Source organism: Podarcis melisellensis, assembly GCF_964234715.1.
Source record: "Podarcis melisellensis genome assembly, chromosome: 14".
Classification (NCBI taxonomy): Eukaryota; Metazoa; Chordata; class Lepidosauria; order Squamata; family Lacertidae; genus Podarcis; species Podarcis melisellensis.
The window spans coordinates 52,891,386-52,910,761 of record NC_138546.1 but is presented as its reverse complement, the minus strand read 5'-3'; the positions used below and the strand labels follow the sequence as shown (position 1 = coordinate 52,910,761).

The 19,376-nt window shown below is 45.7% G+C and overlaps 1 protein-coding gene and 1 long non-coding RNA gene across 2 annotated transcripts; one reads left to right on the top strand and one right to left on the bottom strand.

Annotated features, from left to right (window-relative positions):
* Positions 1-3,919: 3,919 nt before the first annotated feature.
* Positions 3,920-18,657, bottom strand: CIMAP1C (ciliary microtubule associated protein 1C). The gene is made up of 5 exons (XM_081887774.1): positions 18,409-18,657; positions 9,988-10,157; positions 8,494-8,604; positions 7,742-7,855; positions 3,920-5,052 (listed from the first exon to the last, which is right to left on the bottom strand). The coding sequence occupies exons 1-5, from the start codon at positions 18,600-18,602 to the stop codon at positions 4,568-4,570; spliced, it is 1,074 nt and encodes a 357-aa protein (XP_081743900.1). The 5' UTR covers positions 18,603-18,657; the 3' UTR covers positions 3,920-4,567.
* Positions 6,935-10,218, top strand: LOC309356384. The gene is made up of 2 exons (XR_014162746.1): positions 6,935-7,651; positions 9,983-10,218. It is a non-coding gene; the product is annotated as an uncharacterized lncRNA (long non-coding RNA).
* Positions 18,658-19,376: the final 719 nt, after the last annotated feature.

Genomic DNA, 19,376 nt, shown 5'->3' with positions numbered 1-19,376 from the left:
TGAAATGTAACCAATATACTTTTGTGCCTAATTGAACCATTACGTGTAGTGCTGTATAAAAGGAAATCATTACGATTGTAACTAACGCCTTATCTCGGTGGGGAGGGGTGTTATGTACTGAAGTTCTCACCCTGGGCCAGCAGGGGGATACTGTAGATAGTTATGCAAATAAGGGATCAAAAGTGACGTTCAGTGATTGGATAGTTTTAGAAAGTTGTTACAATTATGTGTACTGGAGCTCTATATAAGCAGGCTGACTGAACCCTTCAGCTCAGTTCTGTTCTGGCCTCTGAATTAACAAGAGCTGTTTGAAGAATCGCTGTGTAGTCTGATATGTTTACCCACAACTTAACACTAACCATAACCCTAAACGAAACAAGACCCTAACGCTAAGCCTCTGCCTAACCCTGACCCTGACAACCCCTTCATCTTACCCTTACCTTCTAATTCTAACCCCTAACCTTTTCCCACTAACCCTAACCCCAACCATCTCCCCCCAACCCAAACCCTCTTCCCATAACCCTAACACCCTAACCCTAAACCATACACTCTAAGCCTAAGCTTCACCCTAACTCTAACCCTAATGCTACCCCCAACACTAACCCTAAACGAAACAGAACCCCCCAACCCAACCTTAACCCTAACCCTAAACAAAACAAGATTTCTGATTTCTGTGATTCTAATGGTATTGTGTCAATTTTATGTTATTGATAATTTCAAAAAGGAAGCAAATCACTTTTAACCAAGGAAACCCAGGAGGAGACACAAAAACAATGAAAAACTATCACCATAATGAGAAATTCACCACAAAACCTGAAAGAAGCAGAATAACCCAAAACAAAGAAGAAACATCAGAATCATTAAAACCAATTGAGGTGAAGCAGAGTCACCCTTAATAGAACAAACAACACCAAGAAAAGCAAAATCACTAGAAACATGACTTGCACACAATACATAGCAGATAAGTTTACACTGGTTTGGTTGTTTCTGGTGGAATTGCTTTTCAGTATTTAACTTGTTTCTTTGGGTTCTTTTCATGTAGTTTCTGTTTGAGGTGGTTTCCTTGGTTTGGGGTGGTTTACTTGCTTTTCAAAATTATCAGACATAAATATGACACTAATACCATCAGAAGGGCAAAAATTGGAAACCCACCCCAGAAATGACAAAACACCGGAGGATACACAAAAATGGTGAAAAACCATCGCCAAAATGCCAAATTCTCCACAAAACACAATAGAAGCAGAATAACCCAAACCACAGAAAAAACCGTCATAATCATTGAGGAGAAGCAGCAACACAAGGAAAATCAAAATAACTAGAAACATAACATGTACGCAATATTTGCATATCAGTTTATACTGGTTTGAGGGTTTCTAATGAATTTGCTTTTTTCTTTGGGTTCTTTTAAGTAGTTTGTTTGGGGTGGTTTCCTTGGTTTGGGGTGGTTTGCTTGCTTTTCGAAATTCTCAGACATAAATATGACACGATACCATCAGAAGCACAAAAATTGGAATCCCCTCCCAGTAATGACAAGACACCAGTTTAGGGGTTTCTAATAAATTTGCTTCTCAGTATTTTGCTTGGTGTTCACAGGACCACAAGGTGATTGCTGTTATGTGTCGCCCTCTAGTGGCACCTTTAAAGATATTTATGTATCGCCACTGCATCGAGGCCTCTATTGCACGTGAAAGTTATGCCATGAAGCACACCTTGCAATCAATTTTTATTGCCTGGGAATAGAGCTACTGCTGCTTACAGCGTCCCTGGGATCATTTCCCTCTCCTAAAATGATGTTAGCTGCGCTTTTTTCCCTCTCTTCCACCATGGAGTCCTACATGGAGGCACTTCCGCTAGTTATTTCCATCTCCTAAAATGGCGCCGGCGGCGCTGTCTGCCCTCTTCCAAAATGGACTCACTTCCGTGGTTATTTCCCTCTCCTAAAATGGTGCCGGCGGCGCTTTCTTCCCTCTTCTACTATTCCCTCACATCCGGAGCTCGAAGCAGGGACTGCCCACCCACCGAGCTCGGGGCACAGGCGCTGGGCTTGCTTCGATCTCCTCCCTGTCCCCGGGGGCTCTTTTCAAAAACCTCTTGCCCCAGCCCCAACGAGGTAATCGTCTCTTCCCGGTACAATGTATAATTTATTACCTTTCTTAAGATAGCTCCTTTTTAGGTCCCAAAATAATCTGCCAGATGGTCATGGCCAATAGGCTTTACCTTGATGCTGCTAATGACCTACCATGCTAAATTTTACCAAAGACTAAAGAAAAATGCATTTTAAGAACAGAGGCTAATTTGGAAGCTGTCTTACATATGGAAAGCTTTCCTTTTCCAGACTTTAGAAGTTTTACGCATGCACACATTTAAAAAAGGTGTTTGATGAATTAATGGTTAAAAAGATAAACATAAACATAAAGGTAAAGGGTCCAGTCCATTAGGTCCAGTCGTGGCCGACTCTGGGGTTGCGGCGCACATCTCGCTTTATTGGCTGAGGGAGCTGGCGTACAACTTCCGGGTCATGTGGCCAGCATGACTAAGCCGCTTCTGGCGAACCAGAGCAGCTCACAGAAACGCCGTTTACCTTCCTGCTGGAGTGGTACCTATTTATCTACTTGCACTTTGACGTGCTTTCAAACTGCTAGGTTGGCATACAGAGCTGTAAAAGCATTATTTTTAAAAAAGTGAACAGCCTATATTAAGTATGGGGAAAGGGTAAGGGTAATTTTCTGGTATTTTTAGCAGTCATTCAAATTACAGAACTAGGATTCTACGACAGCAGCTCATGCCACAGCTTTGGAATCCATTGTCATTTCTCAGAATATAGGAAGCTGCCTTATATCAGAACCATTAGTCCATCTAGATCAAAATTGCCAACACTGGCATAAGCTTACCAGGCAAAAATCATTCCCAGTCCCAAGAGGCCCAGGTGGCCTCAGTAGCACAGAGAGCCTTCCGCCAGCTTCAGTTTGTGGCCCAGCTACGCCCCTATCTGCACAGGGATAGCCTCACTTCTGTGGCCTATACTCTGGTACCCTCTAGGTTGATTTACTGCAACATGTTATACATAATTCTGTCTTTGAAGACGGTTTGGAAACTTCAGCTGGTGCATTGGCCAGGTTGCTCACCAGAACAAGATGGTTTGAGCATATAACACCAATCCTGGCACAGTTGCACTGACTACCAATTAGTTTCCGGGCCCAATGCAAAGTGCTAATGTTGAGCCTTACACGGCTCAGGACACTTAAGGGCCACTTCTCCCCATACAAACTGATCCAGACCTGCACCGTTCTAGTCTCTGAGGCCCTTCTCTATGCCACTCCTCCCAGAAAGATTTTGAGGGTGGCAACAAGGGAATGGACCTTTTCTGTGGTGGGTCCCTGATATGGAATGCTTTCCCCAGAGAAGCTCACCTCGTGCTAATATAAGAATTAGAGACCCAAGGGGTGTGTGTGTGTGTGTGTGTGTGTGTGTGTATAGTTCTTCATTGTTTCACTGTTAACTGCATTTCACCTCTTGGATAGAATGCAGAAAGGGAAATATTTGTTTTCTGTGTGAGGTTCATGTGACATGCATTTTACAACCTGATGTACAAGACTGATGTGAAGTGCCATAATTTCACCACCAGCAGACAACAAGACAAATAACATATTTGCTGGCAGGAGACAAACTGTAGCAGAACAGAAATGGTGCTGCATGCAGCAAATAAGAGGTTAGGATAGAAAACGATACCTAAGCAGCCCAGTCTCACTCTCCCTTTCATACATTGAATCACCTGGGTATGGAGCGGGAAGGGATGCACAGAGCTCATGAACATAATCAATGTAGCCTACATTTATCAATTGAGAGCATAATGAATGTGGTTTGATGATAGGCATGTTAGAAGGTACATTAGTCATCCCAAGCTGACAAAATCCAAAACTGCGATCTAAATTGGATTTATTTATTTATTTACTTACGCAAAGCAAGTAACATGCAAGCAAGTTACATAAATTCACTCTTTGGAAGGCTCTTCAATTGGTAAAACACAATATTAAAAACAGCTCTCTCATTTTGCATTTCATTCTCAGTGTAAATAGAATAGTAGCAAGAAAAATAAATATTTATGGAGCTTTGTAAAAAAAAGGTAATACTTATAAAATTATAAAACTGTTTCTTATATGAGCAAAAAGAGCATCTTAGCCTTCTTCCCAATAATCTTCTGCAACAGAAAGCGAATTAAGTGGCGGGGTGAGAAACACTTCACCCTATGCTAGCCAGTTCCTTAGAAATAAAAATAAAACACTAGTAATGCACACTGGAAGGAGGAAGAATAGAGAAAGGATTTTGCCAAGAACCAAGGCAGACCCCCTGTCTCACAAAGGAGGGCTTTCCTAAGTCAAGAGCTATCTAGTCCCCCTCCCCAATTACCTGACCCTGGCATAGCCCAAACGTGTTCAAAGTTCATCAGAATCTCTCCCTCTGAAACAAGTTATTTACACCTGCTTCCTGAGACTGTGTCACAATGGAATTATTTGGAGGTGGGTCTACCCAAAGGGGCAAGTCACCTCTGTGGCCTGTGAGTCCTCCCTCACTCTTTGAGTAAACAAACTGGAGGTGTGCTATGAGAATACTCAGAGTGACGAATCCCAAGACTGAACCGTGGGGCTCTGGGTTTGTCGGCGGTGACCAGCTCCGCATTGTAGTCAGGGGGTCCTGGCGTATAGTTCTTGCTGGAGGAAGCAAACCTTTGGGAGATGCTGTAGGATGGCTGGTGGCACAGGTAAACATCTGGTTCAGGTATGGTATACATTGCCGGGCCAGGCCCTCTCACCAGGTCTTTAGCATAGCCCCACACAGAGGCACTGGATGCCATTGAGAGGCAGGGAGCTGCAGGTTTGACAGGCAGCTTTGGACCCAGTGTCTGTGGAAGGGTGTATTGGTTGGGTGCTGGGTTTGGGCTGCTCACCCAGTAGTGCGTTCGAAGGCCCATAGTGTACGCTGGTGCATTCGACTCTTCAAGTGGGTGTATCTTCTCCACGTAATACTCATTTGGGGCAGGCGTACAAGATATAACTGCAAGCCAAGAGCAGATAGGTGACACCCCTCACTTAGTACTCCCCACTGTCGAGCATGTGGATAAACCTGTGGGTACATCATATTCTACAGGAGCACAGGAGGAGGCAGGAATGATGGATGTAAAATCTGACAGGTGAGAAACATTGAGGCTTAAAGAGAAGGAGCAATCTGCCATGCAGGGTTTGTTTGTTTTTTAAGTTGCTGTTTTACGTGCTAATGTTAGGAGTAAAAAAATAACCACTTATTGATCTATTAGTAGATCCTAGTCTACCATTGATGTTTCTCAAACGAAAGGGAAAAGCATTCCCCATGTATTTGCTTCAATACTCTGCTCCTCCTTGTAGATGACAAGCCTTGCATATTCTCTCTCTCTTTCTCTCTCTAAATTTGAGAATTCTATTTGTTCTTAAGTTGAATCATTTGTAAACTGTTGTGACTTTGAGGATGTTGGAGGAAGAGGCAGTATCCTCCTTGCCTTGACTGAAAATCCCCCTCACTTTTTAAAATCATGGCATTGTCCTCCAATCTCCTCTCCTAGCAGCCAACTAAGTGCATCACCTGTGGAGTTAAGAGTGCACTGCTATTAATCTCTTCCATGACATCTTCCCTTGCAATTCACTGTCATTTAGTGTTAATTCCATAGGTACCCTCCAGACTACTTCCTAGATTATGACTCTAAAGCAACATAACCCTCTTGTTTTCCCTTATGCTGTTTTTGGTGGCTCTCCTTTCTGTCCGTTGCCACATGCTCAACATCTTATGGTCCCTTGGCAACAGGAAGATGAGACTTCCAGCGTGATTGACCAGAATGTTGCAGCATGATTGCTGGCAGGAGTGAGACCTTGTCAGCATATAACACCTGTGCTCAAATATCTGCATTGGCTGCTGATTTGGGAGCCAGTGTGGTGTAGTGGTTAGGAGCGGTAGTCTCGTAATCTGGGGAACCGGGTTCGCGTCTCCGCTCCTCCACATGCAGCTGCTGGGTGACCTTGGGCTAGTCACACTTCCTTGAAGTCTCTCAGCCCCACTCACCTCACAGAGTGTTTGTTGTGGGGGAGGAAGGGAAAGGAGAATGTTAGCCGCTTTGAGACTCCTGAAGGGGAGTGAAAGGCGGGATATCAAATCCAAACTCTTCTTCTTCTTCTACCAGGCCAGGTTCAAGGTGTTACTATTAATATATAAAGCACATGGAAGAACCCTTTGCCTAGAGGACTGCCCTCTGTAAAGTAGGACACTTAGACACCCTAATGGTAAAAAGTGTTTTTCAACCCAGTTGACTTGGTGGAACATCAATCAGGAAAACTATATTTCCCCCAGTTCCTTGAATGCCCCTTTACCCAGAGCAGCCCCACTCGGTCAAGGCCAATAGCTGGAAAGCAATAGGGATCACACACACACACGGAATGAATGGAGGGATGGATGGGCGTCACAGACGCTTTTAAACTACACTTTGATATCAGCCCAGACAATCTCCCACATCAAACAGCCCACTTAGGTAAGGTCTCTGTACATAGCTGGTTTTTCTGTCTGGTTCTTGTCACCCCCGACTCAGAAATAATTTTTTTATCAAAGAGTGAATAAACTTTTACAGCCTAGGGATGACACTCCCATGCAGTCTACCTTCCAGGGCCTGCAAACCAGTGGGGCTGGGACAAACAGTGAGTGTGGCTGATAAAAAAAGAGGGTGAGGCCACCTGTCTCTTTTTCATACGCTTCTCTCGGTAGTGCCAGATCTAGGGCAGTGCAGGCTGTTCCCCTGCTCAGGGTGCTGAGCCAAAGGGGCATAAAATAATAATAATATTGGTAGTAGCAATAGTAGTGGTAATAATAATAATAATAAGGGGGCATAAAATAATAATAGTAATAATATTGGTAGTAGCAATAGTAGTAGTAGTAATAATAATAATAATAATAATAATAATAATAACTAATATTTATATTCATGTGGGTACCTACTGAGAAACCCCATTAAAAAGCAACTGTACCAAAAGGGATTACTGTGGAAATAAAATATATTGGGGGAAGTGCCAAATTTTGTCCTCACTTAGAAAACCATATTACCAAAGTCTACCCCTGCTCTCTGTCATTCATACACAAATCCACATGCATGCAGGTAAAAGGTAAATGTAAGGTAAAGGACCTCTGGACAGTTACTGTAAGTCCAGTCAAAGGCGTCTATGCGGTGTGGCGCTCATCTCGCTTCAGGCTGAAGGAGCAGACAGCTTTCTGGGTCATGTGGCCAGCATTCTGGTGCAACGGGACACTGTGATAGAAGCTAGAGTGCATGGAAACGCCGTTTAACTTCCCGCTGGAACAGTACCTTTTTATCCACTTGCACAAGTATGCTTTCAAGCTGCTAGATTGGCAGAAGCTGGAACAGAGCAACGGGAGCTCACCCTGTCTCAGGGATTCGAACCACCAACCTTCTGCTCGGCAAGCCCAAGAGACTCAGTGGTTTAAGACCACAGCTCCACACATAATGCTCCCACACATACATTTTCATGCATAAGACACCTGCTTATTCACTCACACTCATTCTTTTTCTTTCCCTCTCTTGCATGTTCAGGGATTGACCAACAAGCCTTCTTTGCACAAGGTGAGAAAGAAACATTTTCATCATAAAATTGCACAGATGCCACTCCAGCCCCATCTTGACCATCATAGTATCTCTCATCTTTCAACTTACATGGCCGCTTTCTCTCTTGCACCATGCGGAATGAAACTGGTCTCCATATCCCTAGACGGGAAATGCTTGGGTCCACATAGTAGCAGGGCCCAGGACTCTCCGTGATCGAGATCACTTGCAAAGGAAAGAAGAATTGTCTGCATGAGGCATGGTGTGGATTCTGAGCTATTTAACTTGGTTGCAATGATTGACTTCCTGTCTGATATCAATTAACGGCACCCACTAGCTAGATAGCAGTGAATATGTTAAGCTCCGCCCCCCTGCACATCCATTCCTGTTATCCTTCAACATGGCTTAAGTGTAGATCATCCTCTTCCCACTAAGGTCCGCAGCTGTACAACTGAGAACCCTGATTTTGGTGCAGCCATAATTTTACTATGAAGGGCCCTAAATCAGCAGTATAAGACCCTCCAGCCCTTGCTGACTACAACTCATATCATTCTTGACCATGCTGACTGGGGCTGATGGGAGTTGTAGTCAAGAAACAACTACATTAGCCACCTACATGCAGTGCCATTGATCCAGTTGGAATGGAAACTTTGGAAAGCCACCCAGCTCTTGATCATGGATCATCCAGGTCCCATCAACTGTGGCCCCGATAATTAGAGAGTCCCAAAAACACAGGTTGTCAATCCCTGTTCAAATGTTTTGCCAGCAAATTTAACAGTTGTTTAGCCAGCTTCACCCTGTGGGTCAGTTAATGCTGTTGGGAAAACCCAAATAACACAGAATCTAATTTGTCAGCATCTTACATCTTTCACTGGATTTCACACGCATTGTGTAGGCTGGCTCAGCATACTTGGTGAAGTCATGGTCCTTAATGCCAGTGAGAGGCTGCCTACCATACTTCCCAGGTCCTGGCCCTGCAAGAGAACCACAAGGAGGGAGGGGGATGAAATAATGGGAAGACAACCCGGAACCATTAGCATTTGCAGATTATGAGCTGCCACACTGGGTAATAGTAAAAGGGCAAAATGGAATAATATATTGAATAATATATTGGGTTGTGGAGCTACAGCTCTCCAGGTGTTGCTGCACTGCAACTCCCATCATCTCTGACCATTGAACCAGACTGGCTGGGGCTGATGGAAGTCCCACAACATACTTTTCTTCTCCCTCTGGTAAAATCTCGCTAGCCTTGGGCCAGGATATTTGCATTGCAATAGGAAGTGAGCATTACAAGGCACCTGAATTCTTCTGTGGCTCGGATTATAATTCAAGCCAGAGAAGATTTCCCATTTTACTCAACTCCCTATTCTCTTGGCGCTGTGGGTTAAAGCCTCAGTGCCTAGGACTTGCCGATCGCAAGATCGGCGGTTCGAATCCCTGCGGCGGGGTGCGCTCCCGCTGCTCGGTCCCAGCGCCTGCCAACCTAGCAGTTCGAAAGCACCTCCGGGTGCAAGTAGATAAATAGGGACCGCTTACCAGCGGGAAGGTAAACGGCGTTTTCGTGTGCGGCTCTGGCTCGCCAGAGCAGCGATGTCACGCTGGCCACGTGACCCGGAAGTGTCTCCGGACAGCGCTGGCCCCTGGCCTCTTAAGTGAGATGGGCGCACAACCCCAGAGTCTGTCAAGACTGGCCTGTACGGGCAGGGGTACCTTTACCTTTACCTTTACCCTTACCCTATTCTCTGCCTGTAATCTCCCAACCCCCTTCCTTCATCCCCTTTAAACAAGCGTTACCCTGGTAGGACAACAGCAGTGGTGACATACCAGCCACAGGAAAAGGAAAACAAAAGGGGGGGGGAATATTATTATTAGCCTGACTCCCTCCTTTGGCAATCTTCACAGAACTCTAGCCCAATGGTTGCCATAAATTTGATTTGAATTAATTTTATAATGAAATGATTTTAGAATGTTATATTATTTTATTGTTGTTAGCTGCCCTGAGCCCAGCTTCGGCTGGGGAGGGCAGGATATAAATAAAATTTATTATTTATTATTATTTATTAACAAGGAAATATGCACTGTCTCGCATGCTAGCAGTACTCTTGGAAGAAAGTTCTGATGGTGACTGAGAAACGTAGATCAGTTTCCTCCTTTGGTTTCCACAAGAACAAAAAAGGAACCCTGAAGGATCGAGCCAGTCAGCCACCGAGTCCAGCATCCTGTTCTCACAGGGGCTAACCAGATGCCAGAGGGTCTTTCAACAATGCTGCTGAACACATCCAGATTGGCAAAGATATGGGTACCTCTGTATTCCTGATCTCCTTCTCTCTCTTGCCCCATCTATTCCCACAGCTCACCTTTATACTTGGCACTGATGGACGCATACTGCTTCTTGATGGCCGGCACTCTGGCTGGATGCTTAGAGATACCAGAAAGACAACTAACAGGCTGAGCTGCACCTTTGGTTCTTGAAGTTAGCATTGGAGTGTGCCCACTGCAGTGGGGAGTCGTATGTGTCACCAGTGCTCTGGGGAATGAAAGTAAATGAATGAATGCAAGTCCAACCTGCAATAAAATGTTGCACCATGGTTTGTTGCAGCTCAGGGTTCCAGCTACTCCGTTCTACCCCACCCCAAACAGTATTCAATTTCCACTAAGTATGCTAAGTTCACATTGGGCTATTTGGGGAGGGGGGAGTGTTCTCCTCTGAGGGATCCTATCCTATCCTACCTTCAAACCTTGCCATTTTCTCCAGGCTTGCTGAGCCCTCCATCTTGCACAGATGGTGCTGTTTTGGCCACATAAGGACCATAAGTGCTAAAAGAATGGAGATTGCTGCTTGTTTGTGTGATTTAAGGGCATGCCCCTAGGCCAGGGTAACCAACATCCCAAGAGCTTGTTGGACTCCAACTCCCATCAGCCCCAGTCACCATGGGATAGAATCATAGAATAGAATCATAGAGTTGGAAGAGACCACAAGGGCCATCGTGTCCAACCCCCTGCCAAGCAGGAAACACCATCAGAGCACTCCTGACATATGGTTGTCAAGCCTCTGCTTTAAGACCTCCAAAGAAGGAGACTCCACCACACTCCTTGGCAGCAAATTCCACTGTCGAACAGCTCTTGCTGTCAGGAAGTTCTTCCTAATGTGGAATCTTTTTTCTTGTAGTTTGGATCCATTGCTCCGTGTCCGCTTCTCTGGAGCAGCAGAAAACAACCTTTCTCCCTCCTCTATGTGACATCCTTTTATATATTTGAACATGGCTATCATATCACCCCTTAACCTCCTCTTCTCCAGGCTAAACATGCCCAGCTCCCTTAGCCGTTCCTCATAAGGCATCGTTTCCAGGCCTTTGACCATTTTGGTTGCCCTCCTCTGGACACGTTCCAGTTTGTCTTTTTTTTAAAAAATGATGTTTATTAAGAATTTAGAGATTACAAAAAGAGAAAAAGAAAACAAACAGCAAAAAAATTAACAACATATACATTACAATATATAAAAAATAGATAGAAAAAAGAAAAAGAAAAATACAGCAATAACAATGAAAAAATAAAAAATAAAACACACATCTAATATTCCATCTCTTTGTCTTTCATTTACTTGTTTCATCGACCTCCTCACACCTCCCTTTTTGTATTCTAGTTTAGTTATTTGTTTCAGCAAATTCTTTCCATCTTTCACAAAATTCTGTCATTCAATTTACCTTAATTTATTTTAACCTTATCTTACGATTAGAACTTAATACTTATTTATACACAACTCCTAAAATCATTTCTACTAAAGCCAAATGATTTCATTCCACCATTTGTCCTAATTCCCAAAGTAAATTTTACCCTAATTCCCCCCCCCCAATTTTTTTTAAGCTTTCTTCCAATCTTCTTCCAACGTCTCTTCTTCCTGGTCCCGGGTTATGTCAGACCTTACTGTCCATTCCATCTAGTCCATCAACCTGGTAGTCTTATGTCCGAGGCTCTTAAGTCTTTTCCATGTCTCTTCTGCGGTTCTTCTTCTTGTTTATACCAGCACTTTGCCTTGTCTTTTGTTGGTCTCTTTCTTAATTTCTTTCCTTTCTCATTGAGGAGTAGGTCTCGGGGAAACTCCAACCCAAAAATATCTCCATCTCCCCTCAACAGATCAGCCCATTCCCCACAGTCCCATTCCCCACAGTCAGCCGGGTAGTCCAGAAAATGTTTAAATGCATGTTTCAAAGTCCCTCCAAAATTAAGGACCCCCACAACTCCAGACCCCCCCGGCCCACTCCAGGTTCAATCTTCAAACAGCGGCTTATGCTCCTGCAGGGCCTCGGTTCTATCCATTTGTGTTGCTTGAGGTTCAGCAGTAACCTCCTCCTTTGTCTTCTGCATTTGCACTTGCCCTGTCAAAACAGGTTCCTGGGTTGGGTCCTGAGTGGTTTCTATATAAGTATTCACTGTTTGTCCAAAATTTTGAACTGCCACAGTCATCAAATTTATCTTCTCATGCATCTGCTCCAGCAAAGCGTTTGTCTTGCAAAAAGCAAGCACCAAAGCTTCTTCTATATCCATTTTTGTTCAAGGTCAGAGTCTGGTCTCACGATCCTTATCTCCACAGCTGTGAAATCCCCAGATCGACTCCAGCAACAATTTAACAAGCTCCCTCTAGAGGGAACAATTTCCATTTGTATCCATCTTTTGAAGGCAAGTCCAGCAAAAGAAAGTTACTTTCATTTTTCAAATTTTTGTTTCTTTTAAATGCAAAAGGTAACTTTGGAATCAATTTGTTTCTCTTCTTTAACTATCTGTCAAAGAACATTCCATTCACAGTTGATGGGCTTCCCCAAAAGTTTCTGTCTCTGACACCCCGTTCCCAGGTTTGAGACAGTGGAAATTTATCTTTCTTTACTCTCTCTCCGCAGGCATAAACAATCAAAATTCCCCCTCTTTCCCCCTGCTTCCAAGAGGGGTTTGGTTGCTTAAAAATGAAGGAAATTTAGGTCTTTATATACAACTTTCCAGACTTTGGCTTGCACAATTTTTGCTTCAGTCTATATACAAAAAGCGGAAGGCGGACTTCCTGTTTAGACCTTCCCGCTTCAATGCCAAATTAAAGTGTTTCTTAATCCAATTTTCCGTTCTACTCACGGGTACTTGTTTAGAGTCCAATTGTCCACAGGAAAAGGTCAGCGCTCTCCGGCAACGGCTGTGCGGCTTCACTCCGTAAAAATAGTGGTCGATTCAAGACACCGCGCTGCTCACCCCAAGTCGCTTCGGATCCCCGAAAAAGGGGTTTCCCTGCAAGTAGGGGAGGCGCTCCTGGTGTCAGCCGAATCCCACGTTCCCAGGCTTCCTCCGCCTGGGATTTTTAAGGGGTCTCCGCCTTCACCGCGGCGGCAAGACCCGATTTTCATGGAGCGGGTTCCTCTGAGTCAGAGGACTTCCGCCATTGCCGATGGCGCTAACCCGGAGGTCTCGCGTTCCAGTTTTTCAGTGTCCTTCTTGAACTGTGGTGCCCAGAACTGGACACAGTACTCCAGGTGAGGTCTGACCAGAGCAGAATACAGTGGCACTATTACTTCCCTTGATCTAGATGCTGTACTCCTATTGATGCAGCCCAGAATTGCATTGGCTTTTTTAGCTGCCGTGTCACACTGTTGGCTCGTGTCAAGTTTGTGGTCAACCAAGATTCCTAGATCTCAAGCCAGGTGTCACCCATCTTGTATTTGTGCCTCTCATATTTTTTTTTTGCCCAAGTGCAATACTTTACATTTCTTCCTGTTAAAATTCATCTTGTTTGTTTTGGCCCAGTTCTCTAATCTGTCAAGGTTGTTTTGAAGTGTGATCCTGTCCTCTGGGGTGTTAGCCACCCCTCCCAGTTTGGTGTCATCTGCAAATTTGATCAGGATGCCCTTGAGTCCATCATCCAAGTCGTTGATAAAGATGTTGAATAAGACCGGGCCCAAGACATAACCCTGTGGCACCCCACTAGTCACTCTTCTCCAGGATGAAGAGGAACCATTGATGAACCCCCATTTTGGGTTCGGTCAGTCAGCCAGTTACAAATCCACTGAGTGGTAGCATAGTCAAGACCGCATTTTACCAGCTTCTTTACAAGAATATCATGGGGCACCTTGTCAAATGCCTTGCTGAAATCAAGGTAGACTACATCCACTGCGTTCCCTTCATCTACTAGGCTTGTAATTCTGTCAAAAAACGAGATCAGGTTAGTCTGACATGACTTATTTTTCAGAAATCCATGCTGACTATTGGTGATCACAGCATTCCTTTCTAGGTGCTCACAGACTGTTTGCTTAATGACCTGCTCCAGAATCTTCCCTGGACTGACTGGGCGGTAATTATTTGGGTCCTCTCTTTTCCCCTTTTCGAAAATAGGGACAACATTTGCCCTCCTCCAGTCTGCCGGGACTTCGCCTGTTCTCCAGGAATTCTCAAAGATGACTGCCAGTGGTTCTGAGATCACATCTGCCAGTTCTTTTAATACTCTTGGTTGCAGTTCATCTGGCCCTGGAGACTTGAATACATCTAAACAAGCCAAGTTTTCTTGTACCATCTCCTTAGTTATTCTGGGCTGTGTTTCCTCTGCTGAATCATTTGCTCCAGATTCTTCAGGTCGGGCATTGTTTTCTTTATCGGAGAAGACTGAGGCAAAGAAGGCATTGAGGAGTTCAGCCCTTTCTGTGTCCCCTGTTTGCATTTCACCATCTTCTCCTCTGAGTGACCCCACTGTTTCTTTGTTCTTCCTTTTGCTACGAACATACCCATAAAAGCCTTTTTTGTTGCTTTTAACTTCTCTAGCAAGCCTGAGTTCATTCTGTGCTTTAGCTTTTCTGACTTTGTGTCTACACGTGCTGGCTATTTGTTTGAATTCCTCTTTGGTGGTTTCCCCCCTTTTCCATTTTTTGTACACATCCTTTTTTAATCTTAACTCAGTTAAAAGTTCTTTAGATAGCCACCCTGGCTTCTTTAGGCGCCTTCCATGTTTCCGTCTCATTGGTATTGCCTGAAGTTGTGCTTTTACTATCTCCCTCTTAACAAACTCCCAGCCATCATGAACTCCCTTTCCTTTTAGTATTACTGTCTGTCAGAGCTGCCTCCAGGTCCCAGCTCACAGAGGACCAACGCTAGCCGGTAGTAATGTACAAAAGTCTTTATTGAGGTTCAGTTTCCATTTACAAGCCGCAGCGTGCAGCCCTACGTCTAGACACTAGATCGGCGAAGCCCTGTCTGAGTCTCCACCCCCTGTACACCAGTTTAAGACCCTAGTCTTACTCCACCTTTTCCGTTGCTCCTTTCTCCTCCGGGTCCTTCTGCCCCCCGGTGTCTCCTCCTTCCTGGACTCTTCTGACGCTGACCCCCCTGACTCATGTCCCTCCTTTCGGTGGGCTTTAGGACCTGGCTCCCTATCCGGGCTACCCACTGTGCCGCTCGCCTGTACATTTGAACTTGGCGCGCGCGCCCAGCTTCCAACTTTCCTCTCGACCGTTTCCTCGCTCTCCGATGGAGGCGTGGTCAATCCTGACTCATCTCCTCCCGCTGGCGGTGAGCAGCCTGATCCCGATACCTGGGACTCCTCCCCCCTACTGCTCTTTGGTGGGGAAGCTGGTCCCGATTTCCAGCTGCTGCTCTCTGAGTCCCCTCAGCCCCTTCTTCCTGGGGTGTCCCCCTTGCTCTGACCCTGGGAGCCCCTTTCTGTGAGTCTTCCGATTCGCTGGAAAGACTCAGAGACCTCGGACCACTGTCATCGCTTACGTTTCCTTCGGATTCCTCCCCCTCGCTCTCCGTTTCCTCCCTTTCCTTTGCCTCTGCTCCTGAACGCCTGACACTGTCCATGGGATCTCACCCAGCACTTCCCTAAGTTTTATGAAGTCGGCTTTCTTAAAGTCAAGAAATTGAGTCCTAGTATGCCTGGCTGCTCCTTTCTGCTGTATAGTAAAGTTCAGAAGAGCATGATCACTCGCGCCTAATGATGATGGGAGTTTTAGTCCAACAACAGACAGAGAAGAGCCCCTTTGCAGCCCCTGCACTGCAAGGGCTGAGGGAATGAGGGTGAATCCAGAGGTCTGGGTGCCTTTGTTTATTTAAACCAGGAATGGGAGGCTCAGCCCAGGAGCCACATGCCACCAACCAGACCTCTCTCTCTCTGACCATTAGCACTCTCTCCAGGTCACAAGCCTCCCTGCCCCTGCTTTGTGCCCTCTTCAAGTGCTTTAGCCTGGCTGGAAAGCCTCTTGCTTTCCTGGATGAAGATGGGGGCAGGGGTAGGTATAGAAACTTGGGGGGTTTGTGGAGCTGGATTATAGCCTAATGCACAAAGAGTCCCTCCTGTTGCTCCACCCACTTTTTGTCTCTAACCCCATTCAACACTGATACATGGCCCTCAGATGGTTATCAAATATGGCCCTTGCACTAAAAAAAAAACAAAGGTTATCCACCCCTGATTTTACTCTAAAAAAAAAAAAGGTTATCCCCCCAGCCTGCCTTTCAACAACAAGGTCCCCAAGGCAGCTCAGAACAATTTAAAATGAACAACATGGAATGAAATTGCAACCATAAAATATGCAACCATAAAATACAAGCAGCTCAAGCAACAGCAGCACGATCCCAAACAGTAGAAGGAAAACAATAGAGATGATTAATAGCAAAATAGTCATGTAGAAAACACACCAAAAGAAACATGCAAGGGGAACCAGCAGGCAGGAGTTGGGGAAATAGTTTCATGTGTGTTGATAGCATTAAGCAAAGCCCCAATAAACAGCGCTTAGTTTAACTATGGAACTCCCTCCCACAGGAGGCAGTGCTGACCACCAACATGGATGGCTTTTAAAGAGGACTGGATAAATTCACAGAGGAGGATGAAGCTTTCAATGACAACTAGTCAGGATGACTATGTCCTGCTTCTGAATACCAGTTGCTGGAAACATGGGAGGAGAGTGCTTGGATCCTGCTTGCAGGTTTCCCACAGGCATCTGGTTGGTCACTGTGAGAACAGAATGCTGAACTAGATGCCCTTTGGCCAGATCCAACAGATTCTTATGTTCTTACGTTCTTATTTGTTGGCAGCAAAGCACACTCACCATTAATGTGTGGAATTTGCTGCCACAAGACTTGTTGAACCTAGGATAACTCAGCTGGTGCAGCATGGGACTCTTAATCTCGGGGTCATGGGTTCGAGCACCATGTTGGGTAAAAGATTCCTGCATGGCAGGGGGTTGGACTAGATGGCACTCATGGGCCTTCCCAACTCTACAGTTCTGTGATTCTATGATGGACGAAAGGCTAGATAGGGATCTCCAACCTTTTCAGTAACATGTATTTGGGGACCCATTTCTTCATCATTGACCATATATTTGCATGGTGGAAGTATTGGTGGAAGTCCTGACCCACCAGCTGAAGACCTAGATGGCGTTGAAGGGGGAGTATTTATTTAGCTAGTTGTTTTCTTACATTTATATCCTGCTTATATTTGGCATGTAAGCTGCCGTCTGCCCTTTTCCAGCTACCAAAATACTGATTCCAGACATTCCAAGCATAAGTCTGACCTTTCTTCCCTGGAAAACCACAACTGTGTTGTCAGAGCTGCCCAAGGTCCCAGCTCACAGAGGACCAACGCCAGTTCTTGTTATATACAAAAGTCTTTATTAAGGTTCAGTTTCGATTCCAAAGCCGCGGCGCGCAGCTCTACGTCTCAACCCTAGACCGCTGAAGCTCCGTCTGAATCTCCTCCCCCCAGACACCAGTTCAAGACCCTAGCCTTGCTCCACCTCTTCCTTTGCTCCTTTCTCCTCTGGGTCCTTTTGCCCGCCGGGGTGTTGCCCTTTCTGGACTCTTCTGATGCTGAAGAGTCTCCGGATTCTTCCCCCTGCCTCCGGCGTGCTTTAGGACCTGGTTCCCAATCCTCGCTCCCAGCTGTCCCGCGCGCCTGTGCATTTGAACTTGGCGCGCGCGCCCAGCCGGCAACTTTCCTCCTGACCGTTACGCTGCTTCTGTCACTGCTTCCCCCTTCTGGGGGGCTCGCTGGATCTGACTTCCCCTCTATTTCCTCACTCACGACAGGGGCGTGGTCAGCCCTGCCTCATCTTCTCTTTCCCCTGGAGTGGAAACCGGTCCTGACACCTGGGACTCTTCCCCCCCGCTACGCTCTGGTGGGGAAACTGGTCCCGATCTCCAGCTGCTGCTTTGGGAGTCACCGCTGGTTCCTTGCTTCTGGTGCCTCCCTCCCGGGAACCCCCTTGCTCTGGCTATGGGTGCCCCCTTCTGTGAATCTTCCGACTCACTGGACAGACTCATGGAATCTCTTGCCCCACTGTCTTCCTCACCTACACTGCCCTCGGATTGTTCCCCTTCGCTCTCCGCTTCCTCCTTCCCCTGTGCCTCCACTCCTGAACCCCTGGCATGTGTCCACCCCAATCAGAGAGCCCTTCAGGATAGAGGCGCAGAATGAAGGGAGCACCACCTCCAGAGCATGAGACCAGGCCTGATCCCTCACCCTGAGCACTTTGGAGGGGGTGGGGAATAAAACTTAAATACATGGCACAAAAACAATGCCTTTTGTCATCTCCTTGTTAGTTAGTGGCATGGTCTGTGGGGCAGCATCTGGAGAATACAAACAATTTCTTCTGTGTCTTTCTAATTCTTTGGAGGGGCTGCAATGCCACATTTCTAAGAGAGGTGGCAAATGGCCTTTGCTTCCTAACCCTAATCATGCTAATACACAGCAAACAAAGGTCTTAGGATTTCAGTTACCAATCAAAGTAGTAATTGGTTGTGTCAGTCACCCATACCGCTGATGCTGCTTCTCTGGATGGAATGGAAATCTGGATGTAGATTTCAAATGAGTGGGGATGTTACTCAGCTTTCCAATTCCTCCTCTACCCCCTCCTTTTTGGAACATAAACAATGCCTCATGTTGCAATTCGCTCCCAGGTTGCCCAGGTGATGCTGATGCAAGTGTGGAACCAGACTTGTTTATTTCCATATTACCATGGTTCTGGCAGAATACTCTCCCTCCCTCCCTCCCTCCCTCCCTCCCTCCCTCCCTCCCTCCCTCCCTCCCTCCCTCTCTCTCTCTTTGTGTACTGCTAATACAAGTCCTCCTTCCTTGCAAGTTACCAGCCACGGGGGGGGGGGGGGGGAGAAAGAGAGAGAGCCACAACCCCCAAATACCACATTTCGTTTCATAAGACCCATGGGCATAGCTAAGGGGGGGGGGGACAGAGGGCAGCTGCTCCCTATCAAATAAAACAATAGAAATACTTAACTGACCAATCATGTCAGTTCTGCTCCGCTAACAAAAGTCCTCACTATGCCCATGCTAATACCATGTTCCCCATTCCTTTGCCTTCATATGATTCATTGATTTTTTGTTCTATTTTTTCGTTTTATTTGCAGCCTTTGTATTCTAACCTCCCCCCATTCCCAGGAGCTCAGAGAGGGGTGTTTGCGGAGGCTGCCTGGGCAACAATGACCACATCTCAGTTAAAATGAAACAAAAAGTCCAGAAAGCATAAAAAAATGAACCCCAAAGCAAAAGAGAATGTGTCTCAATATGAACAGAGGGATGGAGGGAAAATTCAGTTCCCTTAACATGAAACTGACCCAATTCACCCTTCCTTAAACAAGAGGCACACTGAAACACAGCTTTCTTTTGAAATTTGGACTTCTTGGAATTTTGCCACATGGTTCTCCAACAAAAAACAATGTGGACATACGTCAGGGAAAAGTGTGCATCAAAAATACATATATTTGTGGC